The sequence below is a fragment of the Colobus angolensis genome, unplaced genomic scaffold (assembly GCF_000951035.1).
Source record: "Colobus angolensis palliatus isolate OR3802 unplaced genomic scaffold, Cang.pa_1.0 Scaffold193, whole genome shotgun sequence".
Taxonomy (NCBI): Eukaryota; Metazoa; Chordata; class Mammalia; order Primates; family Cercopithecidae; genus Colobus; species Colobus angolensis.
The window spans coordinates 580052-594046 of record NW_012115077.1 but is presented as its reverse complement, the minus strand read 5'-3'; the positions used below and the strand labels follow the sequence as shown (position 1 = coordinate 594046).

Genomic DNA, 13995 nt, shown 5'->3' with positions numbered 1-13995 from the left:
TTTCACCGTGTTAGCCAGGATGGTCTCGACCTCCTGACCTCGTGATCCGCCCGTCTCGGCCTCCCAAAGTGCTGGGATTACAGGCTTGAGCCACCGCGTCCGGCCAATCATCATAACTCTTAAGGCCCTTTTATGCCTGTTTCTCAGCGAAACCTCACAACATGCCTCTGGGGGTGGGAATCGGTGTTCCATTCCACAGCTGACTCCACTGAAGCCCATGAGGAAGAGATTGGCCAAAATCACAGTCCCCTCTGATTACAGAACAGAAAAATCAGCTAAAATCTCAGGATCACTTTTTTTCAGGTGATGGGAGGATTTCAGAAGCTCTGTGGACACCTGAAATTGGGCACAAAATCAGGTGTTTCATGCCAGTGGGCATTTTCCAGGTAGAGGGATATTTCTCTTGAGAGTCTAAAAGTGTGTTGAACAAGCCCACTCTACAGATGGGAAGACTGAGGCTGGGAACAGGGAGTGGCCTGCTCAGAAAAGACTCAGAAATCAAATCTAGTTCAGTGGGTTGATATTTACCCAAATTTCCAGCCTGGGGAGATTGATGCACTCAAGACAAGAACCCAGAAATGAAACTTTGTTCTTTTATGCTAAAAAAGAAAATTCCCCAGAGTGCTTACAAACTCTCCTCCCACTCCCCTTTTCCTGCCCTAAATAAACAATGGCGAATGAGCACCCAGCCAGGGATGTGTCTGATCAAACAATCATGGATCAATAGCCATGTTTGGAGAAGGAATTTGTGACTGCTTCAGCTACTGGGCCTTTTGTCTGTTCCAGTTCATGTAATCTCCCAACACCCCATGAGGCAAGGCTTTGTTAATCCCATTTTACTGAAACTGAACTAAGACTCAGAGAGATAAAGCTATTGCCCAATGAGCCTTCCTTCTGCCCTCCAGATCCGCGGTGCTAATTCCCCTTCTGATGACCTAATGATTCTGAGCTTGGCAAAGGTCTTATCTCCCAGCTCTCCCAGGTCCAGTGTTCCAGGAATGTGACCTTTGCTGCAGCAGCCGCTGGAGGGGGCAGAGGCGATGGGCTGGAGGTTGAGCAAACAGAGCAGCAGAAAAGGCAGTTCCTCTTCTTCAGTCCCCTCCCTCCCTGTCTCTGCCTCTCCCTCTCTTCCTCAGGCATCAGAACGGAGACTTCAGGGAGATCAGAGCCCAGCTTGCCAGGCACTGAGCTAGAAGTCCTGCCATGGCATCCTTAAGACCCCTTCTCATGCTGGCCCTGCTGGCATGGGTTGCTGTGGCTGACCAAGGTACAGGGGGGTGTTGGTGGCCATCTGGGTCAATGTCGGGAGGGCGAGGGTGGCCCGGGCTTGGCGGCACTGACTGACACCCCTTCCTCAAAGAGTCATGCAAGGGCCGCTGCACTGAGGGCTTCAACGCTGACAAGAAGTGCCAGTGTGATGAGCTCTGCTCTTACTACCAGAGCTGCTGCACAGACTATATGGCTGAGTGCAAGCCCCAAGGTGTGTTCAGAGCCCAGGTGGGTGGGCTGGGGTGCCCCTTGCAGCTGCAGACTCACTACCATCCACTCTCTGCAGTGACTCGTGGGGATGTGTTCACTATGCCAGAGGATGAGTATGTGGTCTATGATGATGGTGAGGAGAAGAACAATGCCACCATCCATGAACAGCCAGAGGGCTCCTCCCTGAGCCCTGACCTCCAGGCCCAGCGCGAAGGGAATCCTGAGCAGGCAACTGTTCTGAACCCTGAGGAAGAATCCCCTGCACCTGAGGTGGGCACCTCTAAGCCTGAGGGGATGGACTCAAGGCCCGAGACCCTTCATCCAGAGACCCCTGAGCTCCCAGCAGAGGAGGAGCTATGCAGTGGGAAACCCTTCGACGCCTTCACCGACCTCAAGAACGGTTCCCTCTTTGCCTTCCGAGGTGAATCCAGGGCAGGTATTGGGGATGGGGGTCTGCCAGGAGCGTCCCTGCTCTCACACCAACTCCTCCACTCTAGGGCAGTACTGCTATGAACTGGATGAAAAGGCAGTGAGGCCTGGGTACCCCAAGCTCATCCGAGATGTCTGGGGCATCGAGGGCCCCATTGATGCCGCCTTCACCCGCATCAACTGTCAGGGGAAGACCTACCTCTTCAAGGTGCCAGCGGCGGTGGGCCAGGATAGAAAGCATCTAGGGAGGGTTTGAGAGCTATTGCTCCCAGGGAGAGGGTGGACAGGGAGGCTGGACCCAGGGTGCTGCAGGACCTGGTGGGGGCTCTTTGAGCACAGGGCAGCCCCAAGACTCCAGGTCCTGGGCAGTGAACCTGGACCTGGGAACGGCTGCCTTAGGGCAAGAGACTCTGCCTCTGTGCCCAGCCAGCGGCCTCCATACCCCTTTTCACTTTCCCCACCTCTTAGGGTAGTCAATACTGGCGCTTTGAGGATGGTGTCCTGGACCCTGATTACCCCCGAAATATCTCTGATGGCTTCGATGGCATCCCAGACAATGTGGACGCAGCCTTGGCCCTCCCTGCCCATAGCTACAGTGGCCGGGAGCGGGTCTACTTCTTCAAGGGTACTCAGGGGGTGGGTGGGAGACTGAGCAGGCAGTGGAGCAGTCTTGGATTCCTTTCACATTTCACTGGGGACAGGCCTCAGTATGTGCCCACCCCCTACCCCCACCTCATGCTGGGAGAACTAACTTCAACAGCCTCTGGGATCTCCAGTCTTGCTCTGGCCCAGCCCTCCTAATGCCCACCACCCTGCTCCCCAGGGAAACAGTACTGGGAGTACCAGTTCCAGCACCAGCCCAGTCAGGAGGAGTGTGAAGGCAGCTCCCTGTCGGCTGTGTTTGAGCACTTTGCCATGATGCAGCGGGACAGCTGGGAGGACATCTTCGAGCTTCTTTTCTGGGGCAGAACCTCTGGTATGGAGAGAGAGCAAGTCTTTCTTCTCCCTCAAAAGGGCTGAAACCCCTGGGTAGTGGTAGAGCCAGGTTGGCTGGAGGGGGCTGTGGTTGTGGAGCTATCGATCAAAGTCTATTTGCTCAGGCCAGACTTTGCTTCTGTTGACCTTTTGGGGGAAGCTTGGCTCTGTATGACCCCACACCTTGGACTTTGCCTAGCACAGCTGAGGGCACAGCCAGCAGAGGGAGGGGATATGGCTGAGGAGTTTAGGAGGTCTGGGGTCTAGACACCAGTGATATGGTGGAGGGAGCAGAGAGGGAAGGGCATTGGACTGAGAATCAAAGGCCTGGCTCTGCCATTCGCTGCTGTGTGTCTTTGGGCAAGGTGCAGCAGATGAACTCTAATGACCCTGCTGGAGGGGGCAAGATTCGGACCCCCAAGACCTCTCATTCACCCCTTCCCTGCCACAGCTGGTACGAGACAGCCCCAGTTCATCAGCCAGGACTGGCATGGTGTGCCAGAGCAAGTAGACGCAGCCATGGCTGGCCGCATCTACGTCTCAGGCATGGCACCCCGCCCCTCCTTGGCCAAGAAGCAAAAGTTTAGGCGTCGCAACCGCAAAGGCTACCGTTCACGCCGAGGCCACAGCCGTGGCCGCAACCAGAACTCCCGCCGGCCATCCCGCGCCATGTGGCTGTCCTTGTTCTCCAGTGAGGAGAGTAACTTGGGAGCCAACAACTATGATGACTACAGGATGGACTGGCTTGTGCCTGCCACCTGTGAACCCATCCAGAGTGTCTTCTTCTTCTCTGGAGGTAGGAGCCCTTGCCACCCCTGAAGCTGGTCTAGCTTGGGTTTTCCTTGCTGTCCCTGGTCCATAAAGGCTGAATACAGCCCGCAGGTAGTGACCACGGAAAGCCAGGCCAGAAGTCCTTAGCTGCATCGTGGAGGTTCACTTTCCCTTCTGAGACTTTCTTAAGGGAAGAGTGGGCAGGGCCAGGCTGGGCCTCACGCACCCTCTGTTTTCCTCTCTTCCAGACAAGTACTACCGAGTCAACCTTCGCACACGGCGAGTGGACGCTGTGGACCCTCCCTACCCACGCTCCATCGCCCAGTACTGGCTGGGCTGCCCAGCTCCTGGCCATCTGTAGGAGGCAGAGCCCATAAGGCTGGGCCCGCTGTAGCTCCCTCCTCCAATCTCCTTCCCCCAGCCCAATAAAGGTCACTTAGCCCTGAGTTTAAGACTACTGTCCTGACTGGGGTGGACATATCCCTGCTGGGTAAAGGAGAGGAAGCTGTGCTGTCAGAATGGGTTGGTGAAGGGGACAGAGAAGGGCCTCGCTGTGTTCAACCCATGTTGGGCTCAGGGCCTCTCTGTGAACCGAAGTTTGGGACTGGGGAAGGCCTCCTGAGAGCCACCCTTCCTCTTGAGCTAAGCAACCCCCAGCAACCCACCAGCAGCTAAGCAGGTACTTGAACCCCTCTGATGGTGACAGAGTTACCAGGCCAGCCTCCCTGGGTGAGGCTTGCTTTGCCCCTTGGAGTTGACTAGGGTCTTGGAGGAGAGAGAAGGGGCAAGAGGTGGTGGGGTTCTGGCTCAGCTTTTTGTCCATCCTGATCTGAAATCATAGTAGCTCCGGCTCCTGAGCACTTGGGGAACCAGTCACTGTGCTTCCCCAAACCCACCCCTAAAGTGAGCCTTTCTTGAGGTCTCTGTCTAGGGTCTAGGATGGGGAGCAGCAAGACCAGGAGAGATGGTGAAGGGGAGAAACTGAAAGGAAATTCAAAAGCACACAGTTCTTGTGGAAAAGTGGCCCAGGAGCCCAGGAGTTTGAGGCTGCAGTGAGCTATTATTGTACCACTGCACTCCAACCTGGGCAATAGAGTGAGACTGTCTCTAAAAACAGAACAAAACAAAAAAAGGAGGGAATTTTTGGCTGGGCATGGTGGCTCATGCCTGTGATTCGAGCACTTTGGGAAGCCAAGGTGGGAGGATTGCTGGAACCCAGAAGTTGGAGACCAGCCTAGGCAATATAGCAAGACACCATCTCTACAAAAAATAAATGCTGGGCGCGGTGGCTCAAGCCTGTAATCCCAGCACTTTGGGAGGCCGAGACGAGCGGATCACGAGGTCAGGAGATCGAGACCATCTTGGTTAGCACAGTGAAACCCCATCTCTACTAAAAAAATACAAAAAAACTAGCCGGGCAAGGTGACGGGCGCCTGTCGTCCCAGCTACTCGGGAGGCTGAGGCAGGAGAATGGCGTGAACCCGGGAGGCGGAGCTTGCAGTGAGCTGAGATCCGGCCACTGCACTCCAGCCTCGGCCACAGAGCAAGACTCCGTCTCAAATAAAATAAAATAAAATAAATAAATAAGTTAGCTGGGCAACTTATGGGTGGTGTGTGCCTGTAGTCCCAGCTACTTAGGAGGCTGAGGTGGGATGATTGCTTGAGCCTCCGAGGTTGAGGCTGCAGTGAGCAGAAATCATACCACTGTACTCCAGCCTGGGCAACAGAGTGAGAAAAATAAAATTTAGGCCAGGCACGGTGGCTCATGCCTGTAATCCCAGCACTTTGGGAAGCCAAGGTGGGTGGATCATGAAGTTAGGAGTTCAAGACCAGCCTGGCCAACATGGTGAAACCGCATCTCTACTAAAAATACAAAAACATTAGCCAGGTGTGGTGGCGGGCGCCTGTAATCCCAGCTACTCTGGAGGAAGAGGCAGGAGAACTGCTTGAACCCAGGAGGTGGAGGTTGCAGTGAGCCAAGATCACGCCACTGCACTCCAGGCTGGGTGACAAAGCAAGACTCCATCTTGGAAAAAAAAAAAGAAACAAACTTTTAAAAATTTAAGGAAAAGTGGTTCAGAATATGCCCAAGGAAGAGAATACTATACACATAAACATCTTTATCATCTTTCTTAGAACCCCTCAACTGCACCTGTGGAACCTCCTCTGGTTCCAGGTTCCGAACCCCAGGAAGTCTATCTGGCTCTTGAGGGGCCAGAGACAGAAAGGGTTAGATGCAGGCAAAGTTCTAAAGCAGACCTGAGGGCAACCTGGTAACGACATCTGTTCCCCAGTCCTGCTGACAGCAGCTGGCTCCCATTCATCCTGTTGTCACCTTACCATCCTTCTCATCCTGTCCCACTTCACCAGCCCAGTCCCCAGTTGTAGGAGAGGTCTCCACCCCCTCTCCCCTGAAGGCAGCCAGGTTCAGAGCACTAACGGCTCCAGAAGGGGCAGCCAGTGCCTGGGAGCACTGGAGAGATGGTTTTCTTTGGCTTCCTGGAAGGACCCCTGGGAGGATTTTCATGAAGTATAGGATTTCAGGTACAGACTGCCAGAGTTTGAGGTTTGAGGAGGGATGCTGGGTCCAGCTTCCTTTGTGAGGCCCTGGAGGGGCAGGGGTACACAATTTGCCCCACCCATACCCTCATAAGCCCAACCCAGCCTCCAGTGTTCCCCACCGAGACTTGTCTGCTTTGCTTGAGCTGGACTCTAAACCTCTCCCCTCCTGGGGGTGGGGCCAGCCACCCTTAGCAGGATAAAACCCAAATGGAGGCGTCTGGTGTGGGCACAGCCCTGGCATGGCCCTCTGGCACCTTACCCTTTGCCAGCTCCATGGCCAGCCCTGTGGATGCATCCTCAGCATGTGATCTGATGGGGGAAGTGTGGGCAGGGTGAGGACGCAGGGCACAGTGGGATGAGGGACGGTTGAAGAGGGTTGGGAGTAGGCACTTCAGGGTTGATTGAGGGCTTTGAGGCTGAGTGGAGGCTCTTTCAGCAAGTCCCGGCTGGACCCCCACCGTGGCCCGCAGACGGTGGCAGTGGGTTGGGTTCCCACCAGAGAAAGCGGACCACCTTCAGCAAAGGGCAGCTGCTGGAGCTGGAGAGGGCGTTTGCAGCATGGCCCTACCCCGACATCAGCACCCATGAGCACCTGGCCCAGGTCACTCGCCTTCCTGAGGCCAAGATACAGGTGAGCTGCGACCCCTTCTCACACAGCCATCATCTGGGCTTGGCCCACAGCCTCTTCGCTGGGTAGCCTGTCTTCAGGTTGTTTCCCCTGTCCCTGGGTGGAGGGGATGCTGGGGCCAGAATAGACCCCTTCTTCTTCCCTAGCAGGTGTGGTTCCAGAACCGCCAGACCAAAAGAATCAAGAACAGGAAGTCAAGAAGTCTAAGCCCCGGGCCTGAGTCCCCCCAGAGCTCCTGTTCTCTTCCAGACACCTTCCAGCAGTCCTGGGATCCCCAAATACCAGGCCAATCTCTACCCTCCAGCGGCACACCTCAGTGTACCTCAGTGTGTCAATACACCTCCTGTCCAGCTCCTGGCTTAGGTCCAGGGCAGGGCTGGGAAGGGACTAAAGCTGTAGCCCCACAGGGACCAGCTGGGGCTTCAGAGGTCCACCCTTTCTTAGAGCCAGCTACTCCCCAGACTTCACTAGGCAGCCTGTCTGACCTCATCTAAGCCTCGGCCATTGTCACCAATCTGGACCACGCCTAGTCTTGGTCCAGAACTTGCAAGACCCCTCCTCTGACTCCTGTAGCCCACCCTGCCCCTCCTGGGACTGAACATATCAGAAGTGGATCCCCCGGCCCCACCTTTTATGCAAAGGAGTTCCCTATCGGAAAGGAATTTAGCTCAGGCATCCCTCCCTTCCACTGGCCTCCAGGCCAGCCTAGATGCAGGTCCTGTGCAGACTGGGGCCTAGCTCCTGCCACCCCACACCTGACCCCTTTGGGGCATATGCTCATGGTTGTGGCAGGAGGTACCTTCAGAAGGATGAGATGAGGGCCATGTTTTCCTCCACTCTTGCCAGTCCTGGTCCCCAGTTCTCACCAGCTGATGACCTCCTCCCTCCAAAGGGGCAGACTCCTGTCTCCTGAGGTCTCTCCAGGCCATTACCTTGCTAACTGCTAAGTGAGGTAGGAGAGAATGCTGCTCCTCATCTAGACTGCTGGAGTCACCTTCTTTATGGGTCAGGGCCACCTCTCCTGACCGTCGACCACCTGGACAAATTAATCAGAACTATGGATGTGAAGAGGGAGTGGCATTAAAGTAATGAAGCAAAGACAGGAAGTTGGGGCTTATGTTGATTTAATTTTCACAAAGATCAGACTGGCTGCCCTCTGACGTGGGGCCGTAGAGACAACCTGACAGATATGGGATGAGGCAGGTGCAGCAGCATTGGGTTTTGGTATCACCGTCATCTGTAATACCAACTAATCTCCAAATAAAACCCAAACTCTGTACCTTAATCTGGATTGTTGTGCTCTGCAAATGAACGGGGACGAGGGCCGTTTGCCATGGAAATTTATCTCCATCACCTAATCCCAAAATGGGGCCAGGTTCCACACAGATTCTTGGTGGGAGGTATTACCCAGGCTTCTGCTGGGATTAGAGGGATAGTTAATTGAAGGGTTTAAGGCTCTGACTGACAAGACCCTGGGGGAGATGAGCGCCTCTGCTGGCAGCCCCTGCTCCTGGTCCCACTGAGTCTAGGACATTCCAGTTACCTCCACCTCCGGAGCTGCTCTGCTTCGGAGAGAAAACCATGGTATCTGTGGTCTGCACTGGATTCAAATCCTGACTCTGCTATGTAACCATGGTAACTCTGGAACTCTATGTGACTAAAAAATAGGGATACTTGTTTGCTCTCTGTTTGAGGTATAAGAAGTAATGTAGGTAAAGGGCTTTACATGGTATGTGACACATTGTAAAAACTCAGTAAATCCTAGTTTCCTCTCCAGACAGGCCCTAAGAAACTGGGAAGGCCCCAAACTTTTTGTTCTTCCCACCTCCTGCCAAGCAGTCCCTGGACCCAGAGTGCATTAGAGAAAGCATGGCATAGTTGAGGCAGGAGTGGCTAGGAGATGAGAGAGCTCCCTTCTACATGCTGAGAACTGGAGGACAGGGCATTTGGTTCTCCCCTCCCCCTGCCCCCTGCTTTTTTACTGAGACAAGGTCTCACTCTGTCATCCAGGCTAGAGTGCAATAGCATGAGCTTGGCTTACTCAGCTTACTGTAACCTCTGCCTCCCAGGCTCAAGGGATCCTCCCACCTTAGCCTCCTGAGTAGCTGGGACTACAGGCGTGTGCTACCACGTCACCTAATGTTTGAATTTTTTTGTAGAGATGGGAATTGGCTTTCGCCATGTTGCCCAGGCTGGTCTTGAACTCCTGAGCTCAAGCAATCCTCCTACCTTGGTCTCCCAAAGTGCTAGGATTACAGGCACGTACCACTAGGCCTGGCTAATTTTTTTGTATTTTTAGTAAAGATGGGGTTTCACTATGTTGGCCATGCTGGTCTTGAACTCCCAACCTCAAGTGATCCACCCGCCTCAGCCTCCCACAATGCTAGGATTACAGGTGTTAGCCACCTCACCCGGCCCAGTGTAGCTTTCTAACACAAATTTTATATAGTTCAGGTTACTGGAAACACTGCAAAGTGCCACCTAGTTTGTCTTCTCACAGCTGACACTTCTTCCAACTAACAGAAACTGGCAAACATTGTAGAGGAAGTGTCCACTGAGCAAATGAGTATATAATTTATTAAAACAGAAAAGTGCTTTGGAAAAAAAAAAAAGAGAGAACAGGAGTACATACAGTGAACCAAAAAGAGTGTACCATGAGGAGCAGACCCTGAACAGTTAGAACTATTAGAACTATGGAAATCGCTGTGCTTTGTGTTGTCACAGGAGTTAAAATAGAAATACTCTGGATACAATAAATATTTACTGGATAAATAACTAAGCCTGATACCCTTTACAGTGCGTTATACAGACCCTATCATCACACCACTTATCTAAGTTCTCAAAAGTTAAACATTACAAGACTTCAGGACAACATAGCTGTCTTCGGCTCCATTTAACAGAGGAAGGACCACAGCCGGTCATTTGATCTCCATGAGTCTGTCTTATCTTCTGGAAAAGGGGCCTAATACCACTTCCTTTTGCAAAAAGGTAGCTGCCTTGCTTCCAGTTTTACCATCTTACAGCAACCCATCTTTCTCTTATTTGATGTCTCTGATCAGCTCCTCTTCCAGCACAAACTGGAGAAAGGGGATCCTTTCTGTTTTCTTGGAGGCTTCTGAACTCAATTACAGGTCTGCATTGAAAATGTCTGGAGAAAGCTGGTGATCAGTTTGTACATATGAACAAGTTCAAGGCAGTATCGTCTACTTCTGGGAAGGCCTGGATTCCATCTGCTCCTGAAGGAAAAACCCTAGTCCCAGCAGTGTCTAGAATGGACTGTAGAAGGCAGATGGGTACCAGATTCAGGAAGAGGTACTGATAGACCAAGACCAGTTCTTGCCGTTTTAAAGATGTGTTATCTTAATCTCCTCCAATGCTCCCTTTGGAAATTCACAGAACACAGGGCTCCCCACAGAAACAGCAGCTGGCCTGGGCTGGTCTTCTGACTAATTGGAGCTGAATACAAAAAGTCTGATGGGTTGACTGAGTCGGTGACTGGCAATTGGAGCCTGAAGCCCCCAAAGTCTTCTCTAGACTTGAAGATGAAGCACCAGTTACAGTTCTCCCAGCTCGCCTTCCACTGCCCGCACCATGACATACAGCTCAGCCAGACCCACCACTGAGGCGACGATCAATGCAGCTAGCACCCGCTGGAGATGGGGAGAACCAGGCTTAAGGGATGCAGGCCAACACTCAGCTCTGTACCCGAGCACCTTAAATGAGGATGGAGAGCCCCCAATCCCCTTCTAAGTTGGGGGAGGGGAAGAAAAGAGAATGTGGCTTCTCCTGGGTTTATTACCTAACCTCCCGTGACTGCTGGAAAGCTCTAATGCTCCCCTTGTTCATGGCATAAATATCTGTTCAATTCCTAACCTGTGCAAGGCACTTTCACATACGTCCTCCCTTACCCACTAACACCCCTACCTGGGGCACCCTGCCCTGCCGAGTGCCTACTCACCGAGGCCATTTCTGTGAAGACATATTGGCTTCCAAGGTAAGTGCAGACGAAGGCAGCTACCACCGTGACAATGAAATTGAAGATGGTGATGACTACAGCCTTCAATGATCTCACTTTGGGGAGGAGCCAGAGAGGGAACCTTTAGTTCAACATTCTCTAGGAGGCGCTCTTATCTCATGGCTGCCTCCCCCACCAACCGGGTTCCAGTCAAACAAGCCTGAGTGTCATGACCCATCTCAGGAAGAGGCTTTAGAAGCCTGATCTCCTAGTACCTCACCTTGCTTTCCCAGGTCGCTGAGAGTCCCACCATGCCTTGAATCCTGGGAAAAAGACAAAGCAGATGATTCAGAATAGAAGCAGCTCAGAGAGCATCCATTGTCAGTCTGGGCTCAGCCCTCTCTATTCACCAACACATTAACTGCCTTCTCCAGGGATTCTTTTGTTTGGAACCACTTTGACTCTTTTCTGGACCACAGAGCAAGCATTTTGGAGAGAGGACACAGGCTGCCAGTACCCATCCACTCTCCTGTTCCAGGGTAGGAGCATGCCATAGAATAGTAGGGAGCCCTGTCAGAAGACAGGCTCCAATGGCTGGGCACAGTGGCTCACCTTGTAATCCCAGTACTTTGGGAGGCCGAGGCAGGAGGATCACCTGAGTTTGGGAGTTCAAGACCAGCCTGGCCAACGTGGTCTCTAGTAAAAGAGACCTCGCTTAAACCTCGGAGGCAGAGGCTGCAGTGAGCAGAGATCTTGCCACTGCCCTCCAGCCTGGGGGACAGAGCAAGACTCCATCTTAAAAAGAAAAAAAAAAAAAAAGAAAAAGAAAAAAAGCCTCCAAGACTCATTCTCCACCCCCCACCCCTTTTCTTTTGAGACAGAGTCTTGCTCTTGTTGCTCAGGCTGGAGTGCAATGGTGCAGTGTTGGCTCACCGCAACCTCTGCCTCTTGGGTTCAAGTGATTCTCTTGCCTCAGCCTCCCAAGTAGCTGGGATTACAGGTGCCTGCCACCACGCCAGGCTAATTTTTGTATTTTTAGTAAAGACGGGGTTTCACCATGTTGGCCAGGCTGGTTGCGAACGCCTGACCTCAAGTGATCCACGCACCTCAGCCTCCCAAAGTGCTAGGATTACAGGCGTGAGCCACCACGCCCAGCTAACTCACTCCCATTTCTACTATGTTTAAAAATTGGTCACCATCTCAGCCCAGTGTCTCAGTGAATGAGACGGGAATTGCGTTGAGTTTGTATGCAGAGCTCCTATGGTCCCTGAACAGTATAGAAACTAAGTGTCCATGTTTCTTCTAAACTCCGTACCTTCTTGCAGTGCAGGGCCCTACTCTGAGGGGCTACCTAGTCCATGTACTGAAGAGCAGGCCCTTACCTGACAAGTGACGTTGCGGGTGATCCGCTTATATTCCTCATTGGCCAGCTGTATCTTAATCTTCTCCAGCCGGGCAACTAGCTCTGGGTTCTGAAGCAGAAAAATCAAATGAGAAGAATGATATTCCCAGCTTGTTAGAAAGTACATCATAATCACTGGTTCCAGGGGAAAAGCACTGCTAAAGGTATCAGGAGACTCACATACTAGTTAGTTCTAACTCCAATGCTTTGAAACTTTTTTTTTTTAAATCTCAATTTTCCAAACAGTTGATGGGGAGGACAATATCTGGTTCCCCCAGATCCCAAAGATTTCAAAAGCAAATTTTCAAGCCTGAAAGTTGATTTATAAGTTCAGTGTATCATGGATAAGCCCAACTCAGTCAATAACCACTCCCACAAATGTGTCTCTTACGTACCCGTGGAGGCTTCACAACCTCTGGGAGATAGATTTCACTGCCTTCTAGGAGCTCATGGAGGTATAGTTTGGAATCTGAGAAGAAAAGGTTTCACAAACGCAATGATCCACAGAGCTAAGGTTGAAGGGTTAAGATCAAGAGGGGTCTAGCCCTTCTTTCTACCAAAATAAAACAGGGCCATCTCTACATTAATCCATTTCCAGGATCATTTTCAATTGAAAAGAATTTTGGATAATTCCATATGGGTATCTCCCAGTGCTGCGCAGCTGACTTTAGCTGTCAGCTCTCAATTATCCTGCCAGTGTTACAACTAACACGTAAGCCATTTACTTGTGCCTTTGGGTTAGATCATTTCTGTGGCCACAATAGCTCTTCCCTAAATAGGTTTAGCTCATAGTGATGCTAAATGCTCAGAGGACACTAATACTAGGCAATCTCTTTCTAAGGTCCTTTCTAGTTCTAATAATTGAGCAGTCTACCCTTTGCACTTCTGGTTAGTCTATGCTACTTCTGGCAAAATAACTTATGTGCTAGTTTGCCCTATTCCTTCCCTTTACATATAAGGGAACTGAGGCCCAGCGAAGAGAAATGACTCCTTCAGAGGATTAGTGACAGAGCTAGGACCAGAACTCGCATGCTACTCCCAGGCCAGATCTTTCAACACAGCTTCTGTCATCTTATATCAAAAACAACACAGAACAAAGTATCAGATTTCACCACTCTTGCTTCTGAGGTGGAAAGAAATCCGGATTCCTACAAGCTCACTATGCTAAGCTGATTCCTAAAGTGTAGAAAAAGGAAGAGACAGAACCTGTGATACTTGTATTTAGTAAAAACCTAGACTTTCTCAAGGGTGAATTGGGCCTACGTGTGCCTGGAAGTGAAGAGGAGGCTCTCAAAAGAGCAAAAAACTGCACAAGCAAATGTCATCCACGAGAAATTCCCATGGGAGTTAAGAAAGTGGGTGGCCCTGGGATTTATGGGGTGACTCTTCGTTGGTATAGATGAGTGCTCCGTAGAAGAAGGGGAATGATAGGAAAAGACCTCAGGAGGAAATCGATCTGGAAACAAGGAGGCGACCCCGGACTGGAGACTGGGGCTCACCTCTTTCTCTCAGGTGATGGTGCAGATCCCGTATGAGACGGAAAGAAACCAAGCGTTGGGGGCCACTGGAGCTATCACCGCCCGTGTGCTTCTTTCCCAGCGCGGCCTCAAGCTCGGCCCGCAGCTTTCGGGGTAGCTGCTCTGGCTCCAGCTCCCCGCCGGGGCCCAAAGCGCGCACCAATCGCTCGCCCGCAAGCAAAGAAGACGCCATATCTAGCCGACACTCCAGTCAGGTGACCCCCAACCGGACTTCCGCCCGCCGCGCGGCCTCAAGCTCGGCCCGCAGCTTTCGGGG

The 13995-nt window shown here is 52.0% G+C and overlaps 4 protein-coding genes across 5 annotated transcripts in view; 2 read left to right on the top strand and 2 right to left on the bottom strand.

Moving 5' to 3' along the window:
- The window catches only part of SARM1 (sterile alpha and TIR motif containing 1), a 29306-nt gene extending 27665 nt beyond the window's left edge, over positions 1-1641 (bottom strand). The window contains exon 1 of the mRNA XM_011940774.1: positions 1616-1641. Coding sequence (XP_011796164.1) covers positions 1616-1641 — 26 coding nt within the window. The remainder of the gene's footprint in view (positions 1-1615) is intronic.
- Positions 1-4106, top strand: part of VTN (vitronectin) — a 6013-nt gene extending 1907 nt beyond the window's left edge. The window contains exons 2-9 of one of the 2 annotated variants that reach the window (XM_011940776.1): positions 1137-1267; positions 1361-1480; positions 1556-1900; positions 1977-2116; positions 2377-2533; positions 2732-2884; positions 3335-3679; positions 3903-4106. In XM_011940776.1, the coding sequence (XP_011796166.1) occupies positions 1204-1267; positions 1361-1480; positions 1556-1900; positions 1977-2116; positions 2377-2533; positions 2732-2884; positions 3335-3679; positions 3903-4015 (1437 nt within the window). In that variant the 5' untranslated portion in view covers positions 1137-1203 and the 3' untranslated portion in view covers positions 4016-4106. Of the gene's footprint in view, positions 1-590; positions 1268-1360; positions 1481-1555; positions 1901-1976; positions 2117-2376; positions 2534-2731; positions 2885-3334; positions 3680-3902 lie in introns of those variants that run through there. The other variant, XM_011940775.1, reaches the window with a different exon arrangement.
- Positions 4107-6423: 2317 nt separating this feature from the next.
- Positions 6424-7338, top strand: SEBOX (SEBOX homeobox). The gene is made up of 3 exons (XM_011940778.1): positions 6424-6520; positions 6687-6847; positions 6994-7338. The coding sequence occupies exons 1-3, from the start codon at positions 6424-6426 to the stop codon at positions 7336-7338; spliced, it is 603 nt and encodes a 200-aa protein (XP_011796168.1).
- Positions 7339-7951: 613 nt separating this feature from the next.
- On the bottom strand, positions 7952-13968 carry TMEM199 (transmembrane protein 199). Its single transcript, XM_011940779.1, has 6 exons — positions 13701-13968; positions 12597-12670; positions 12182-12271; positions 11080-11122; positions 10803-10915; positions 7952-10494 (listed from the first exon to the last, which is right to left on the bottom strand). The coding sequence occupies exons 1-6, from the start codon at positions 13909-13911 to the stop codon at positions 10399-10401; spliced, it is 627 nt and encodes a 208-aa protein (XP_011796169.1). The 5' UTR covers positions 13912-13968; the 3' UTR covers positions 7952-10398.
- Between the last annotated feature and the right edge of the window lie 27 nt (positions 13969-13995).